This window comes from Notechis scutatus, chromosome 4 (assembly GCF_049901735.1).
Source record: "Notechis scutatus isolate UNSWTSFEM ecotype Mainland chromosome 4, rNotScu1.2, whole genome shotgun sequence".
Lineage (NCBI taxonomy): Eukaryota > Metazoa > Chordata > Lepidosauria > Squamata > Elapidae > Notechis > Notechis scutatus.
Window position 1 is genome coordinate 28,866,451 of NC_142012.1, and position 16,237 is coordinate 28,882,687.

A 16,237-nucleotide genomic window follows, 5' to 3' on the forward strand; every position below is an offset into this window, starting at 1 on the left:
AAATCATTCCTTTCAATGCATATTCCCCAGCACAAACTCACTTTCCTGTAATCTCTTCCTCTTCAGCTAATATAAATACAAACATCCATTTCCGTCTTGCTAATTATTCCAATGTTGGGGTGAGCATTCTTAAGAGAAGTAGGGAAAAGGATATGCACTTTTATCGAGTTTCTTCATGAGTCGAATTCCAGAAATCTTCCCCGGTGTTAGGGCTCAATAGCTGTTTGGGATCTTATCTTGTTGACACTTTAAAGCAAAGAAAAGCTGAACTAAAACCATACGCATAGTCAGAGTCACAAGATTTCCACTTAGTGACCACTTTGCCTAATGACTAAGTCACAGAAACCAATTGCATACAGTGTGTTCTAAGCAACTGTAATGGTGAGTAGGAGAGAGGGGGGAGGGAAGGAGAAAGAGAGATGCTGGAAGGTTGTAAATGCAGGCATTGGTCACAAAATTACTTTTTTATCCCCATTGATCACTGTTCGAAGCAGTGACTAAACACCAACAAGTTATATAATTTGAGTTTGAGCATTTGTTCCTTACCTGTAGTAAGAACTCTGGGTTGATTTGTTCAATTATCCACTAATTTATTTGCATGGTTATGCAATGGTATTCTCAAGATTCTTCTCAACACCAGTGTCCCAAAGTATCATACATTTTCTATCCTCCTTGAAGTCAATTTTCATTTCCACAGAACATCCCAGGCAATTCCCTTTCTTGGACTATTCTGATCATTGTATCTTTCCATAGACCTTCATGGCTGCTCAACCAAGATCTAGTTTGTAATATATTTCTTGATTGCTTGTTTATTTACTGATGATAGTTGAGCCTAAAAGGCAAACGTTATCTACAATTTCATTATCAATTCTAAGACTGGTTGTTGTTTCCATGGTCTTGCAGGTAATTTTCTCTCAGTGGCACAGTTACTATTCAGACTATAAGTTGTAGTTCGCCATGTTCTTTCCATACTGTGGCTTCATGACCTGTATATATGTTTGCATAGGGACAATGTGATGCTGTTGGATTTCCATTTTAACAATCATGTTCTACAGCTTGACATGGTTGACACAGTTGAAAGGCCTTTCTATACAATTGTGGATATGCTTATTTCATGCATGTTTAAGCTTTACTTGGTTTTTGACAGGATTTAATGTATAACTCGTTTTGCCATATAAACCCTTTTATACCTCTTCAGCCATCTTTATTTTTGATAGTAATATCTGAATGAACTTGAGTTCGTTGAAGTTTGTATCATAATAAATTCTTGAATTTTATAAAATTCCATCTGGAATATATTACGAAAGAAGTAAATAAGGTTTCACCCTTTAAGTCACTGCTTTTAAATACATGAATATGGATGTGATTAATTTATTTATTTATTGAATGAATGTGTGCTTTCAAAATTGTTATGAGCGGTTATTTTTAAATGCTCTGGCAGATTTAAAAACATTAAAAGTTATAAAAGTTGGAAGAGGAGTTCTTTCATGTTTAGAGCTGTGAGTGTGTTGTGGACAGTTTATTTACTGTATATTGTTAAAATAGAATTTATTATATTCTGTCTTTTATTTATTGCAGGGCAGCACAATTATTTATGTGCAGGACGGAATGACTGTATAATTGACAAAATTCGAAGAAAAAACTGTCCAGCTTGCAGATTACAGAAGTGTCTTCAAGCTGGAATGAATTTAGGAGGTAAGTAAACTATGAGTATTAGTACTTTCTAGCATTTCTCTTTTTCTTTGGCAAATATATGTTACACCCGATTCTTTTTAAACCAGTATGAGATGGATGAACTTGGAAACTGTATCCTGAATTCCTCTACTGAGAAAGAGACATTCTATAAAATGTCATGAAATCTTACTGTCATTCTCATTTTTAAAAAAAATAAATAATAGTTCAGAATAAGGACAATGAGTTAGATGTTGACTGAAATTTTAGTGGAATATCAGGCAGCTAATTGGACTGAAGTATTGGGATGGGTTATGTTGGACGGATTTTTTTCTTGCATTATTGTTTTTGTGGTAATGCTGTGAAAACATTCCAATAAAATATCAGGTTTAACCAGAGAAAAACTATGTGTTATCTGCCAGATCTCCTGCTATGTTCCAGCTTAGAAAAAATCTAATTTAGTAAAAATATGGGAAAATATAATTTAATTGCATAACTATTCTGATAGTTTTTTAATTATATTATTTCATATTTATCCTGTTAAATAAGTAGCATAACTTTTAGTCACATATCCTTTTCAAAGTGAACTGGATAATTAAAGTTCTCCCATGAGCTGTTCAGAGCACCCAGTAGTGGGAGGTGCTTCAGTCTGCTTGTATAGGTTGGACTTAATTTCAAAGTGAACTGGATAATTAAAGTTTTGCCCATTAAAAATAGAATATAATTGAATAACAGAGTTGGAAGGGACCTTGGAGGTCTTCAAGTCCAACCCCTTGCTTAGACATGAAACCCTGTACCATTCCAGACAAATGGTGGTCCAATCTCTTCTTAAAAACTTGAATAAAATTGGAGATTCAGAATGTCCTCACTTCTGGATCTTTTCTGTTTGGGCTTTTGTATAAGACATCCTTCAGAAGAAGAGAAGAAGGGGAAAATGTATATTGCCCATTAAAATGAAAGCAGCAATTGAATCTGAAAGCTTCATCAGATTGATGAAAGTTACATTGTAGCATTTGTTCTTTCCATATGTGCATGAGTGTGTGGTGTACAAAAGAGATGGATGGTGTTTCCTTAGTTTGCTTCACGCAAACATTCGTTAAGGTTGAAGAGATTCTTGCAGCACCATTCTAACACATTTTATGCCTAACATTAATAAGCTCTGTCTGACTTTGCTAACAGCTCATAAAAGCTTATATTTTTAAAATAAAATTTCTAGCCAGATATGATCGTAGTCGACTTCTGGCTTTTGCCACCATAATTTGACATGGTTCATCTTCTACATTGCCATGAAAAGCAGCTACCCAAAATTATGTAAATACAGACTATAACTGAATTATGTAAAATAACACATATTGATTTCAAGTGTCTCTTCAAAAAGTTGTATTTTTCTATTCTTATGCTCTGACATTCCATGTAGTACATTACAGAAACATACAAGCATCTCTTCATTTCTTTGCAATTTAATTTTTTTTCTATTCATTTTTGTCCCATAGAAACAGCTGATTTCCCCCCCCCCCCCAAAAAAAAATCTATTGTACTTTCTTCTCAGCTTGTAATTCAAATAATGAAGTTTCTAGAGTGTTGTTTTTTTTAGTCTGGCACAAAAACTGTGACGAATTGTACTACTATGTCTATGCTGCAGAATTCCAGATGATCACACAGCTATAATTGACAATGATACCGTTTTTATGTCTCCTTGTGCCAAATAATCGTAATCTATATTTCTGCAGCACAGAAATGGTAACTGTGGTAATAAGTAGTTACTTATTGTAAAAGTTTCTTTTAGCTCTAAAGAAAATATTTTGTCTGCATTTTCTGCAAAGTGCAGTTTATTATGTATCACTCAGACATGAGAAGTTGTAATGGATTTAAACTATAGATGGCTTAAATGGATAAAAGAATCATTATTATTGTAGAATAAAAAATAAAAGTTACTCTTCAGTAACAGAGGTGGAATCAAGGAGTGGAGCAAGAGAATCTAGGGTCTAGAATGAAAAATAAGGATTGGTTTCTAGGACTTTTAAAGTTCAGCCAAAGGGAATATTTGGGTGTGGAAGCAACAAGACAGCAAGTTGAAAAGAGAATGGACCATTCTTGGCTCTGGTTGAGACAAAATTGTTTGAACAAAGTTAGCAAGAGAGTTGGCTACAATGCATAAGCTAGCCAGAGAAACACTGTTGGAAAATGAAAGTGGGGTGAAGGTGGATATAATAAAAGATCTGTTTGTTTTGCTGAACCTGGGGTATGATTTTAAAATTCAGAAAGCTTGCTGAAATAACTTAAAAGTGTATTTCTAGACATACTGACACAATATGCTAATACATAAAAATAGTTTACATTTAGCAATTATTTATAAATTTCATATGAATATGAGTCTGGTTAATCAGTTTATTTTCATCATATAGATTAATTGAATGATATTATAATTATATTATTCCAGAGTGAATGGATAATGATGCATACAAACATCTACATTTATGTTTGCTTTTCATTTAAATAAAAAGCTTATACAATGTGAAAAGAGGCTCACATTCTGTAAAGTCAAAGTGCATGTTAATTTTTCAGATACACTTATGTTAATAAATAACTAATAATTAATTGTAAGAAATCCCCTTTAACAGCAGCGTCTGTTTTGGTGAATAGGTTAATAAAAATGCCAAATCCAATATAAACAACTGGCTGACTGTGCCCAGAATCATAATAATGAAAAGAATATATCTTGGAATCCTCAAGTTAGAAGGGGCCATTTAGGCACTGAGTCTACTTCTCTACTAAGTACAGGCATCAAAATTACAGTGTCTTGAGATAGCTGCCTAGTTTCTACTTGAACACATCCGCTGAAGGAGAGCCCATCACTTCCCTGGGTAATTGCTTACATTGTTGAACAGTTCTTACCATTAGGAACTTTCTTCTAACATTCAACAAGAACTTCTTTTCCAAGAAGTTAAATCCATTTTTCAGTGCTCTCTACTCTGGAACAAGATAAAATAGGTCTTGATCTTCTTCAACTCCTTTTCATGTATTTGAAGAGTGCTATTATATCTACTCTCACTTATCTTTTCCTGAGGGAAAATACTCAGCCTCTTTGGTTCCCCTTCATAAATCAGTTACTGTTCCCTTATAATTCAATTGCTCTGTCCAATTTCTCTGAATCTTTCATAGAACATGGTGCTTGGTACCACTCATTGCACCAATAAACTTTGATAAGGGGAAAATAAATTATTTTTCAAGATTTGGGTATCACTGCTTGGTGAAACTTAAAATTTATTATTATTTTTTGTAGCCATCAGTGGCTACAAAATTTGTGCCAAACTGGTATTGTAGCAAACTATTGTTTAAAAATCTTTTTAAAAATATCATTACCATATGATATTTCCTATCCAGTAACTCTGTATTTGATGTTTATTTTCTCAATGAAGAATATTGAGCATGTCCATTTTAAATTTCAGTCTTACATTTAGCCATTTATTGGACCTATCAATTTTATTTCTTTTTTTTCTATTTCATTCAGTTTTTGCAAATTAGATAGGCATTCTTTCCACTTCTTCACCAAAGCCATTAATTAATGAAATTATCTAGTAATGACCTTTAGGCCACTCCATTTGATACTTTTCTTTAATTTGATGAGAATCCATGGAGAAGGGCTTTTGAGCTAAATATGTATCCACTTAATTGTTATGCCATATGGTTCACAGTTAAGTAGCTTGCTAATCAGTATGTGATGGGATACTTTGTCAAATGTTTTATACGTACTGTGTCTAAATAAACCATATATTGTATTACATAACTTATCCATTTAACAGGCACCTCTTTTGTTCTCCCAACTTGTATACTTCCTTTCTGATTTGGTCCCCTTTCATTTCCTCTCTTTATCTTATTTTCAAGTTTTCTGTGCAGCCTCTGGTCTAGTTTATGGTAATTGGGTTTAGATAAAATAGTCTGCCATTCAGGAAAATAAAAGTTATGCAGTTGGTTTGGTCTACAGCAGGCCAGATGCGTCACATGCAGGTCCTGCCCATTGCAGCTCTGCGAATGGGAAAAAAAATGTTTCAAAACATCACATGACAGGAACATGACACTGCAAGTTTGACACCCGTGTTATACAGTAATATTTGCAGAATACTTGCAATTTTGTTTAAAAGAAAAAAATATTGGAAGTTCTTAGTTTGTAACCCAGGTTATAAATAAATAAAGATTAATTTTTTAAAGTATCATTTTGGTAGCTGTTACTTGGGTTGCTGCACTTAACAATATTTCTGTTAATTGTTTTAAAGGAATCATAAAGTGCAAATTCAAAACTAGTTGAGAAAAAGCTTAGCTGAGAACACTGCAAAACAAAAGAGTGAGAAAATAATAAGTGATTCAGTTAATAAAGGGTTAGGATTAGGGAAACTTAAATGGCTTACGATGGCGGCATGCATTTAAGAGAATAATCATGCTTTGCTGAATCCATGTGAGATACCTAGCAAGATGTACTTGGGAAATACTATTATAATTTGCTTTCATCTCTATGCAGTTTCCTGCTTCAAAATATATTTCCAAATACTTGCCTTGCTGCTTCAATTATTATTAAAAGCAATACTGCAGGCTAATTCTGGTAACTGCTGACTGCCAGCAGTTTGGCAGTTCGAATCTCACCAGGCTCAAGGTTGATTCAACCTTCCATCCTTCCGTAAAGCATTGTGAAGCGGTATATAAATCTAAGGGCTATTGATATTATATGTATGTATGTTATGTATGTATGTATGTGTGTATGTGTGTGTATATATGTATGTATGTATGTATGTATGTATGTATGTATGTATAAATAAAATTATTCAATTATATATTACTATATAATTATTCAATTATTGACCTAGTTTCTCCCTGTGCTATTTGTGTATTTTACATAGTTTTTTAAAAGATGGATACTTTCTGGTGTTGTATGATACAACTACATTCTTACCCCATTTTATTTCTCATCATTGCTACAGCGCGGAAGTCAAAAAAATTGGGCAAGTTAAAAGGTATCCATGAAGAGCCACCTCAGCAGCAGCAGCAACCACCACCACAGAGCCCAGAAGAAGGGATGACATATATTGCTCCAACAAAAGAACCTTCTGTGAACACAGCACTTGTTCCTCACTTATCTGCAGTTTCACCAGCACTGACTCCCTCGCCTGCGATGGTTCTAGAAAACATCGAACCTGAAATTGTATATGCAGGATATGATAGTTCAAAACCAGACACAGCGGAACACCTGCTGTCCACTTTAAATCGTCTGGCTGGCAAGCAGATGATTCAGGTGGTAAAGTGGGCAAAGATCCTCCCAGGTAATGAAACTCTTGTTAAGAGTACTCTTACTTTTTTTTAATATAGGCATTCTGAGTTTAAGGTATGCTTTGCTCAAAAGAATGTGTTAGAACTTCTTTTGTATCAAGAATGCATTCATCATTAGAAAACATAGGTATAGTTTTCCTTCATGCGGGTTGGGACTCCAAATTCTCAGTGCAGGCATTCTAGGATATATAATCTAAAAATATCTGGAGGTTTTAGAAAAAGGATACATTACCTGCATGATACTACTGTATCCATAAATATAGATATATGCTCAAGAGTATTTCCAAAATACAAGTTGTTGTTGCTGTTGTTGTTGTTGTTGTTGTTATACAAGTTATACATTTGCTTAGAACACAAAAATACAGCAATGTGAACAGACGTTACTTGGCCCTTCTAAGAATAAATCTTATATTTTCATGTGTGTTTGAGCATAAACACCAGTTTTCAGATCTTTTCCTGAAATATAGCTCATAAAACCAGGGCTCTATTATAGAAGCCAGAGTTTGTGAAGAAATCTGTAAAGTAACAGTGTACTAATCTGATATGTTGACCAGGTTTCTCTTACCAATAAGAAACTATGAGGTATCTTCCATATGTAATTTTTAAGACATGAAGTAGCAGTGTTCATGAAATAGAATTCATTGCATTTCCTAACTTCTGCAAATCTTTCTGAGCCAGCTGCAGTGAGCTGAACAAACTCAGAATATTTTGGTGGTTACTTATTTTAGTTCGAACAAATTCAGAGCGGTCTTACGTGGCAGAATAGACCAATAGACACCTTATCACTCTCTTCCCTCCACATTGTATGGCCAGTCCATCAGCCTGCCAGGTGATGTTCCTCAGCTCCTTTCTTTCCATCCCTCGCTCCCCTTATCCTACACATGTTATCAACAATATTTTTGGCTTCGGTTATAGAATTTCCAGTCAGATGCAGACAATCTATCTTTCTTGCATTTTCTTTTTCTTATTCCAAGAACCTTGATGACAGCTAAGGGGAGGTATGGAAAGGAAAACACTGAGAAAATCAAAAGAGGTGGATTTTAAATGTTGCAGATAAAGCCAAGGACATCAACAATGGTCATGACTGAGTTCCAACACCACCTATCCAACAGAGCTGCCTTCTCTCCCCGTATCTTTTTAATGCTTTTCCTTTCTAACCTTTCCTTAATTGTAGTTTATCGCCAATCTGCCTGGCTTATTCCTGATCCTTCCCCAAATTGTTTGGCCTGAAACACATATTTTCAGTCCAGACAAAGATCAGTGCAAAATAATTGTTCCGTGCATAGGAGGTTTCACGAATCTGTACAGATTCTCCGTCATCCAGGTCATGGTTGTCCCAAAGGTGCTTTTTCAGGAGGCAACTGGACTTTCTTGTTCAAAAGAAAAACAAGGAAGTCCAGTTGCCTCCTGAAAAAGCAACTTTGAGAGGCTTCATGAGGAAATGTTTTTCACATCAATAAGGAAAAGTTTTAAAATTAGAATTTATGATTCCTGACATGACTAAATCTACAAGTGTTTGTATTTCTGGGTGTTAAGGAGTTCTTTTACTACTAAAGATTTACTAATCCTTATTTTCTTTCTCTGTTCAGGGTTTAGAAACTTGCCTCTTGAGGACCAAATTACTTTAATACAGTATTCTTGGATGTGTTTATCGTCATTTGCCTTGAGCTGGAGATCATACAGACATACAAACAGCCAGTTTCTCTATTTTGCTCCTGACTTGGTCTTTAATGAGTAAGTTATCTAATAAATGCTTTTTTTCCCCCCTGAAGTTTATAAAATAAAGTTCTCCCTCAATGTGATACACGTATTCTATGTCAGTGGTTCCCAAAGTGGGCGGTATCACCCTCTGGGGGGCAGTGGGATGCCTTAGGGGGCAGTAAGAGGCAAGGGGGATGGCAGGGGGGCGCTAAGAGGCGGCAGGGGGGTGTTCGAGGCGCCGGCCGCGCAAGCTCACTGACTGCCGGCCACGCAGCCCATTGACTGTTTCATCGCTCTGTAGCCAGCACCTCGAATGCAGAACCTGCACACGGTGAGCCTTGCCAAGCTTGGGGGGGGGAAGGTGGGAGGTGGCAGAAAGGGGGCGCCTTAGCTTGCAGGCTGCCCTCTCCTCTGGAAGTGGCAGGGGCACATCAGAAGGCCCGAAAACAAAACCCTCCCAAGGCGCGCAGTGGAAGCGTTGGGTGGTCCGATGTTGGGGTACCCCTTCCCTGGAGGAAAACAAGGGAGCGTCCTCCCAGCCTCCTCCTCTCCAGCCAGCTGGGCTTGCACGCAGGATATGGGTGGGTGCAGCTGCGGCTCTCCAAGGCTCGTGGCTCGGTTCGGTTCGGCTCTATGTGGGCTGTCCCGGACCTAGAACCTCGCCTCCCTCTGCAGCCCGGTTCTTTTGACCGAGCCCTGCGCTTGCTTACTTGCTTGGTTTCCAAGCGATCATTCCCTCCACCTCCAACAGTCTGGGCTGCTTCTGCCTGCTTCCTCCTCCTAGGCGGAGCGTGAAGATGGGCGGAATGCTTACCCGAAGTTAGGAGTCTCTAAGCATGTGCAGAGTACTTCCCCTTGCTTGGCCCGATGGAAGTGGACTTGCCCCGGGGAGGTTGGCATTGCAAAATTGGATGCCAAAGAAAGAACTGGGGCAGTGGGCTGGAGAAGGGGCAGAGAGGCAGCTGCATTAAGGAGCAGGAAGATCTTAGCCATGGTTTATTGACTAAGCTGGAATCAAACAGCATGCTAAACTCTAAACCAGAATGGCTGGGTTGATATATTCAGCCCGTGTTTCTCAACCTTGGAAACTTGTGTGGACTTCAATTCCCACTCTGGCTTTGCTCTACTTTCCCAAAGTGCCGCCACTGTCACTTTCTGTCTGTCTGTCCGTCCGTCCGTCCATCCATACACATACACACACACACACACACACACACACACACACACACACACACACACACATACATCCAAAAGGTCAACCTGCCTTCCTGCCTACCTACCTGCCTGCCTGCCTGCCTTTCTGTCTACCTACCTACCTACCTACCTACCAATATAGATCTATCTATGTATCTATCCATCCAACCATCCATCCATCCATCAATCCAAAAGGTCTGCCTGTCTGCCTTCCTGCCTACCTACCTACCTGACTGCCTACCTGTCTTTCTGTCTACCTACCTACCTATCTACCAATATAGATCTATATATCTACCTACCTACTTACCTACCTACCTACTTACTACTTATCTACCAGTCTACCTACCTACCTACTTACCTATCCATACATTCATCCAAAAGTTCTGCCTGCCTGCTTACCTACCTAGCTATCTACCAATCTACCAATCTACCTACCTACCTACCTACCAATCTCTCTCTCTCTCTCTCTCTCTCTCTCTCTCCATCCATGTTTGAAGTGCCAGCCGCACAGACACATTGGGAAAGTAGAGCAAAGCCAGTCTGAGAGGGAGGGAGGGGGAGAGAGAGAGAGACCTGATGCATCAGATTGAAATGAGGCCTAGTTTAGACTGAGGCCCTTTTCCACATTGAAACATCTTTGCCAGCACATTGAAACATCTTTGGCTTCTATGAAAGGTTTTGTGGACGAAACATGGTCAAGACTATTAGGAAGCTCTCACATTTTGTTGAGGCTTTAAACAGGATCCATTGGACCAGATCTCCACCCTAAAAATTACTTTCCCCCAATGTATTACAGTGCCAATCCTGAAGAAGGCAAAACCAAAATGTACTGGTAAATTACAAGGAAAACACACACACACACACTCCTTTCTAACCCTGCTGGAGCAGGTGATTGGACTAGAATAGATATCTCATTATCTTACTCCTCCCTCCCTCCCTCCCTCCTTTATTTCTTTTTCTTTCTGTCCCTTCCTTCCATCCCCCCTTTTCTTTGTCCCTTTTTCTTTCTTTCCCTTTTTTCTTTCTTTTCTTCCTTCTCTCTCTCTCTCTCTCTCTCTCTCTCTTCTCTCTCTCTCTCTCTTTCCCTCTCTCAGGCTTACCCCATTGACTTGACTTGCTTGGGCAGGTCCCTCCAGTGCAGTGGGCTCAATAGGGTGGACCTGCGGGGCCGGCACCTAGAACATGGCAGTGGCGGCATGTTTGAAAAGTAGAGCAAAGCCAGAGGTTGGTAATTTTTGCTGCAAAGAATCACGAAAGCTTCTGGGTTGTGCACAAGAAGGGACACACTTGTCAATGCAATTCAGCAACATAAAATAAAGAGATACAAATAAAACAAATCAACAAGAATCAGCAAAGCATCTCTGATTAGATTTTATTCACTACTAGAATCTAATCAGATATACTTTGCCGATTCTAGTCCAATGACCTGCTCCAGCAGGGTTAGAAGGGAGTGTGTGTATATGTGTGTGCATGGCTGTCAAAACTCGAAAAACAGGTCAAGTATCTCTGGGGAGGCCAGTCATCAATTAGATCACTTGCTAAACAACCGGCCATTAAGTGAGGACCACTTGTTTGCCAGTCACCTGGCCATACCCTCCCAGTCACATGACCACCAAAGCACACCTACCCAGTCATGTGACCAACAAGCCATGTCAGCCAGCCACGTGACCAGCAAGCCACGCCCACCCAGTCACATGCCCAGCAAGCCACACCCTCAAATTAGGCCATGCCCACAGAAATTTGAATCCCACCCCTGAGTGGGGGGCACCGAGGAAGAGTTTGTAGCACCAAGGGGGCAGTGGACTGAAAAAGTTTGGTAACCATTGTTCTTTGTGAAGGAATACAAATATCTGTGAAGGAGTACAAATATTGGAAAATGAGCCTATGGAAACATCTTTCTCATGTGTTTTTCTTGCCCTTATCTTCAGTTTGCATCTGTCATTATATGTGCTTCCAAAGCTTCAACATTTAATTGGCTTTGACAGATAACTAATACATGACTTAAAGAAAAAGAATATTCAATATATTTATTTACTTTTACACAATTTGAAAATATTTACATTATTATTTTAAAATTTATTGAGAGGAATTGTTCTTGTAAGGAGTACACAGGAGCTCAGTGTAAATTCATTACAATTATAGTTACTAATTTTGGAAGAAGCCTTTTTATATCATACAGCAATAATTGTAAACACCATTTATTTCATTGCTGTGGGCTCTTCCTTTTTCGAAATAAAAACATAAAATCTTGACTACATTAGCCATGCTGTACCATAAAAACAAGGATTCACGTCAAAAACACTGCTGAAGCTCATGTGAAGAAGTGAGCCAGCTTGATGAAATTATTTATTTTCTTTTTTAATGGAACAGCAGCAACAGATGTCATATTGCAAATTATTCTTAAAATTGTTTTAGGTTATTAAACTACCTTTTCTGCCCTAAGTATGGAGAAGAAAAGCAAATAAACTAAGTTACTTGCAGAATATGTTTAATAGTTCCTTAGATGCTGTCTGTGAAAACTCAAAACCGCTCAATCATACTTTTAAGAATTACTTGGTGCAATCAAATTAAACTGACACTGGAGATTTGTTATATATTAATTGCACTGGATTGAAATGAATTTTGTTTAAATGAAATTTTACATTATGTGAAAATACATGACTAATTTTTTCCCCTTCTACTTACCTAAACCTCCAATGGTTGTGCCCTGCCAGTTATTAATAAAGTACTTAAATAATTAGAAGATTATTGGAGCTAGGAATCAAGTCTCAGTACCAGAAGTCCAGTTTGTTTCTTTGTCACACTATTTTTTATAAAAGTAACAGAGCAACATATGATCTAGATCAGTCTTTCTCAACTGAGTTTCTGTGGAAATCTACAGTTCCCTGAGACATTGCTAGATGTTCTGCAAACTAGCACGATTTCAAAAAAAAGCATCATTTTTGAACTTTTTGTGCTACATATTGCTAGCGCTTAGATGGTGGGAATAATTTAACATGCTGGTGCTTATCTGTCAGGCTATTGTTTGGTGTTGTAAACATTATAGGTTGGGACTAAACTGTACTATAAAGTTTTCATATTTTTATGCAGGGGTCCCCTAAGACTTGATTTCAAGGGTTCCTGTTGGGTAACGGTCCCCAAACTTTTCATCTCATTGACCCATTCATGAATTTTCAGATTTTCATTTATCCTCAAACACTTATTAATGAAAATAATTTGATAAACACTACTGTAACAAATACCACTACAAGTAACAACAACATTAATAGATAGCCCCACTGACCCTGGTGGGGGGAGGTGTGAGTTAATATTGACTAGTTTGGCAAACTGTGTTTAAAATGTTAAAAATTGGAATTTAAATTGGAAACTAATTTAAATAGTTGATTCTAGTCAATTGTCTGAAAGGTGCTTTTTTTCCAAAGGCAATTGGACGTTTTTTATTTGAGGAAAAAGAAGACAACGGCTGATGGCTGTTGGATAAGAAGTGAAATGTCTTCTTTTTACTCAAATAAAAAACAATCCAGTGCCTTTCTTTTGGTGGGGGAGCACCTTTGAGTCAACTATGATCTGGATGACTGAGAATCTCCATAAATCTAATCAATTATTTTGAGTAGCTCTATGTAGTCTAACAAAATTAAAATTGTTTCAGGATAGAGGTAACAGAAAAATGGATTTAAAGTCCAGGAAAGCAAAAGTCAATTAAATGTTAGGAAAATCAGGGCTCATTTTCTATATCTGGTATAACATGATCTTTAGAAGTACAAAAGAGCTTGTTATTTAATTTCCTTTTTCAGTTAAATACTGAAATAATTGACCCATAATAAATCTTGGAAATTCTTTCTTTGATTTAATTGGTTTGAATTTGTACTGAAAACTATAAAAAGGGGCTTAAAGACTATCTAGAGGACTAGTAACATTTTTGCTGTGCTTACATGTTCAAAACTTGCTAGCTGCTATCCGAAGTTTATCTCTGATTATGTACTCTTTCTATGGTATTAAAAAAAGGGTAAAGTCTGACCCAAGAGAGCTAAAGGATCATTTTGGACTTGCCAATGTCTAGGTGAGAACAAATTGTTATTTGATTAAGATATTGGATTAAAAGTGAGAAAACAAATTCAAATTCACAGTTTATATAAATATATAAATTATACATTTAAATGTGTAGCTGAAACTATGTTTAAAGGTTGAAAATTTTAATTTTCTAGATGTTGTAGAAATTTAATTGGAGTATTTATAACCATTTTCCATATTGTCTGGAGTTATTGGATTTGTATTCAATATATGGAGTGTGCCTTATTTTAGGAGTTAGGCATAGATTGTTTTAAATGATGTAATTTGGAATATAAGAGCTGTTGGAATTATCTAATCCAACAACCTTTCCAAAAAAAGAAAAGTCCACCATTCCCCAAGGCAGACGATTCCATTGTTGAACAACTTGTCCCTTAGGAATTTTTTTCCTGGTGTCCAGCTGAAATATGTTGTTCTGTAACTTAAGGTCACTATTTTTTTTCTATTCTGTAGGACAACATTCTTTTGGATACTTCAGTTATAGCCCTTTAGACACGGCTTCTTCTCTAGATTAAAAATGCCCAATGCGATTTTCCTCTGAGATCCTTTAAAAACTTTGTTGTTCCTCTGAATATATTCTATCTCATCAATGTCTTTTTTAAAATGAGGTGCCCGAACTCAGTACAATATAGATGGGATTTGATCAATGGACATATCTTGATTTTGACATCTTTTTTCTGTGGATTCAACCTGGAATTACAGTTGCTTTTTTACCATTTACTTTACACTGTTGTCTCATATTGAACAAAAAGCCATTTGGATCTTTGTTTTGCATGTATGATCTTCTGTTCTACATTTATGCTTCTGCTTTTTCTTATCTAAATATTAGACATTGCATTTACCCTTACCAAATTTAATAGTGACTGATTACTGCCTACAACAGGCACTGTTCCACCATTCAAGGTTTCTCCAGCAACATGATACTGCCTTCTATGATATTTTCCATTCCCACTCTCTTTGTGTCATCTGTAAATATGGTACTAATATTTCCAAACCCTCCTTCAGGTCATTGATAAATATGTTGAACAACATAAGACCTAGAACAGAATCTTAACAGTTCACCATTTGACACTTCCCTCCAGCTTAACTTATGATTTGATCTATATTTTATATGTTTATTAAAACAATTCTGAATCAATTTAAAGTAGCTAAAACAGGGCCCTCTTCCCTGGTACAAGTGGCAGACGTTATCAAGCTTTACTGATGTGGCTGTATTTATTTATTCATCAAATTTATATAACTGTCCATCTCATGAAAAAGTGACTGTGGATGGTGTACAATAAAACCATAAGCGTTAACAATTAAATATATAATTCGGAGAAAAAATAAAATACTACATTTACTCTATTTCTCAGGCAGTTAAATTGCTTACCAAGAGACAAGGGAAGGTGGGAAGAGAGAGAGAAAAAGAGATCGGGTTGGTTTGACATGATTCTTTCCTAGCTCCTGCCAAGAAATGCATTTCTTTCTAAATTCTTGCCAACTAATTGTTTAATGATTTGTTTCTGAATTTTGCCCAGTGTCGCTGTCAAGCTGACCTAATTTATATTGTTTCTTTCTTTATTCTTTTTTTTTTTTAATGAAGAGTAGAACAACAGTTACCTATATCCTGTCATCAACTTTCCTAGACTTCTTTTGGATTTTTTTCCATAAGGGCTCAATTTATAATTCTATAAACTTAATGAAATTGGCCTTATTTAAAATCTGGGGTGCGTGTACAGCTATGCTCCAATTTCTTTTTTGAAAATATGGCAAACCCCAAGATAATGTAGTCAATTCCTCTTAAGTTTTCTCTGCTTTCATTCTTTAATCAATTGTTCCCTATTGGCGATCTAGTTCACCAAATCTTCCTTATTCCTTTTTCAATGAAAAATTTAACAGAAACAGATTGCTAACAAATTTTTGAGGTTTGACTGTATTGATTTTTGTCATATAGCCATAGGTTTATTATTTCTCTTTCTTTGTATTTTTACCAAATGCTTTCAGCTGAATTTTCATGTTTGTTTTTCTTCTTCTTCTTTATTTTAGTCATGATGAAGGGCTACATTCCAATGTAGAATTCAACATAGGAAAACTATGGGCATTTCTCCAGTTATTCAGTATCCAGTTGTAGATGTTGTAAAGAGCTGATCTCCATGAATACAAGATAGTTATCTGTAGTAGGGAGCAATTGTATACATGAAGACTTCCCACCTGAGCTAGAAATTGGATAATGCATATTTCCAGCTCATGTGGAAAAGTTCACTTATAGAGAAGAAGATTCGTCACTGTTGAAAATCATATG

The 16,237-nt window shown here is 36.8% G+C and overlaps 1 protein-coding gene across 4 annotated transcripts in view; it reads left to right on the forward strand.

Moving 5' to 3' along the window:
* The window catches only part of NR3C2 (nuclear receptor subfamily 3 group C member 2), a 159,488-nt gene that overhangs the window by 115,956 nt on the left and 27,295 nt on the right, over positions 1–16,237 (forward strand). For all 4 annotated transcript variants that reach the window (XM_087963045.1, XM_026668771.2, XM_026668770.2 and 1 more), the window contains exons 4-6: positions 1,579–1,695; positions 6,645–6,983; positions 8,580–8,724. In XM_087963045.1, the coding sequence (XP_087819171.1) occupies positions 1,579–1,695; positions 6,645–6,983; positions 8,580–8,724 (601 nt within the window). The remainder of the gene's footprint in view (positions 1–1,578; positions 1,696–6,644; positions 6,984–8,579; positions 8,725–16,237) is intronic.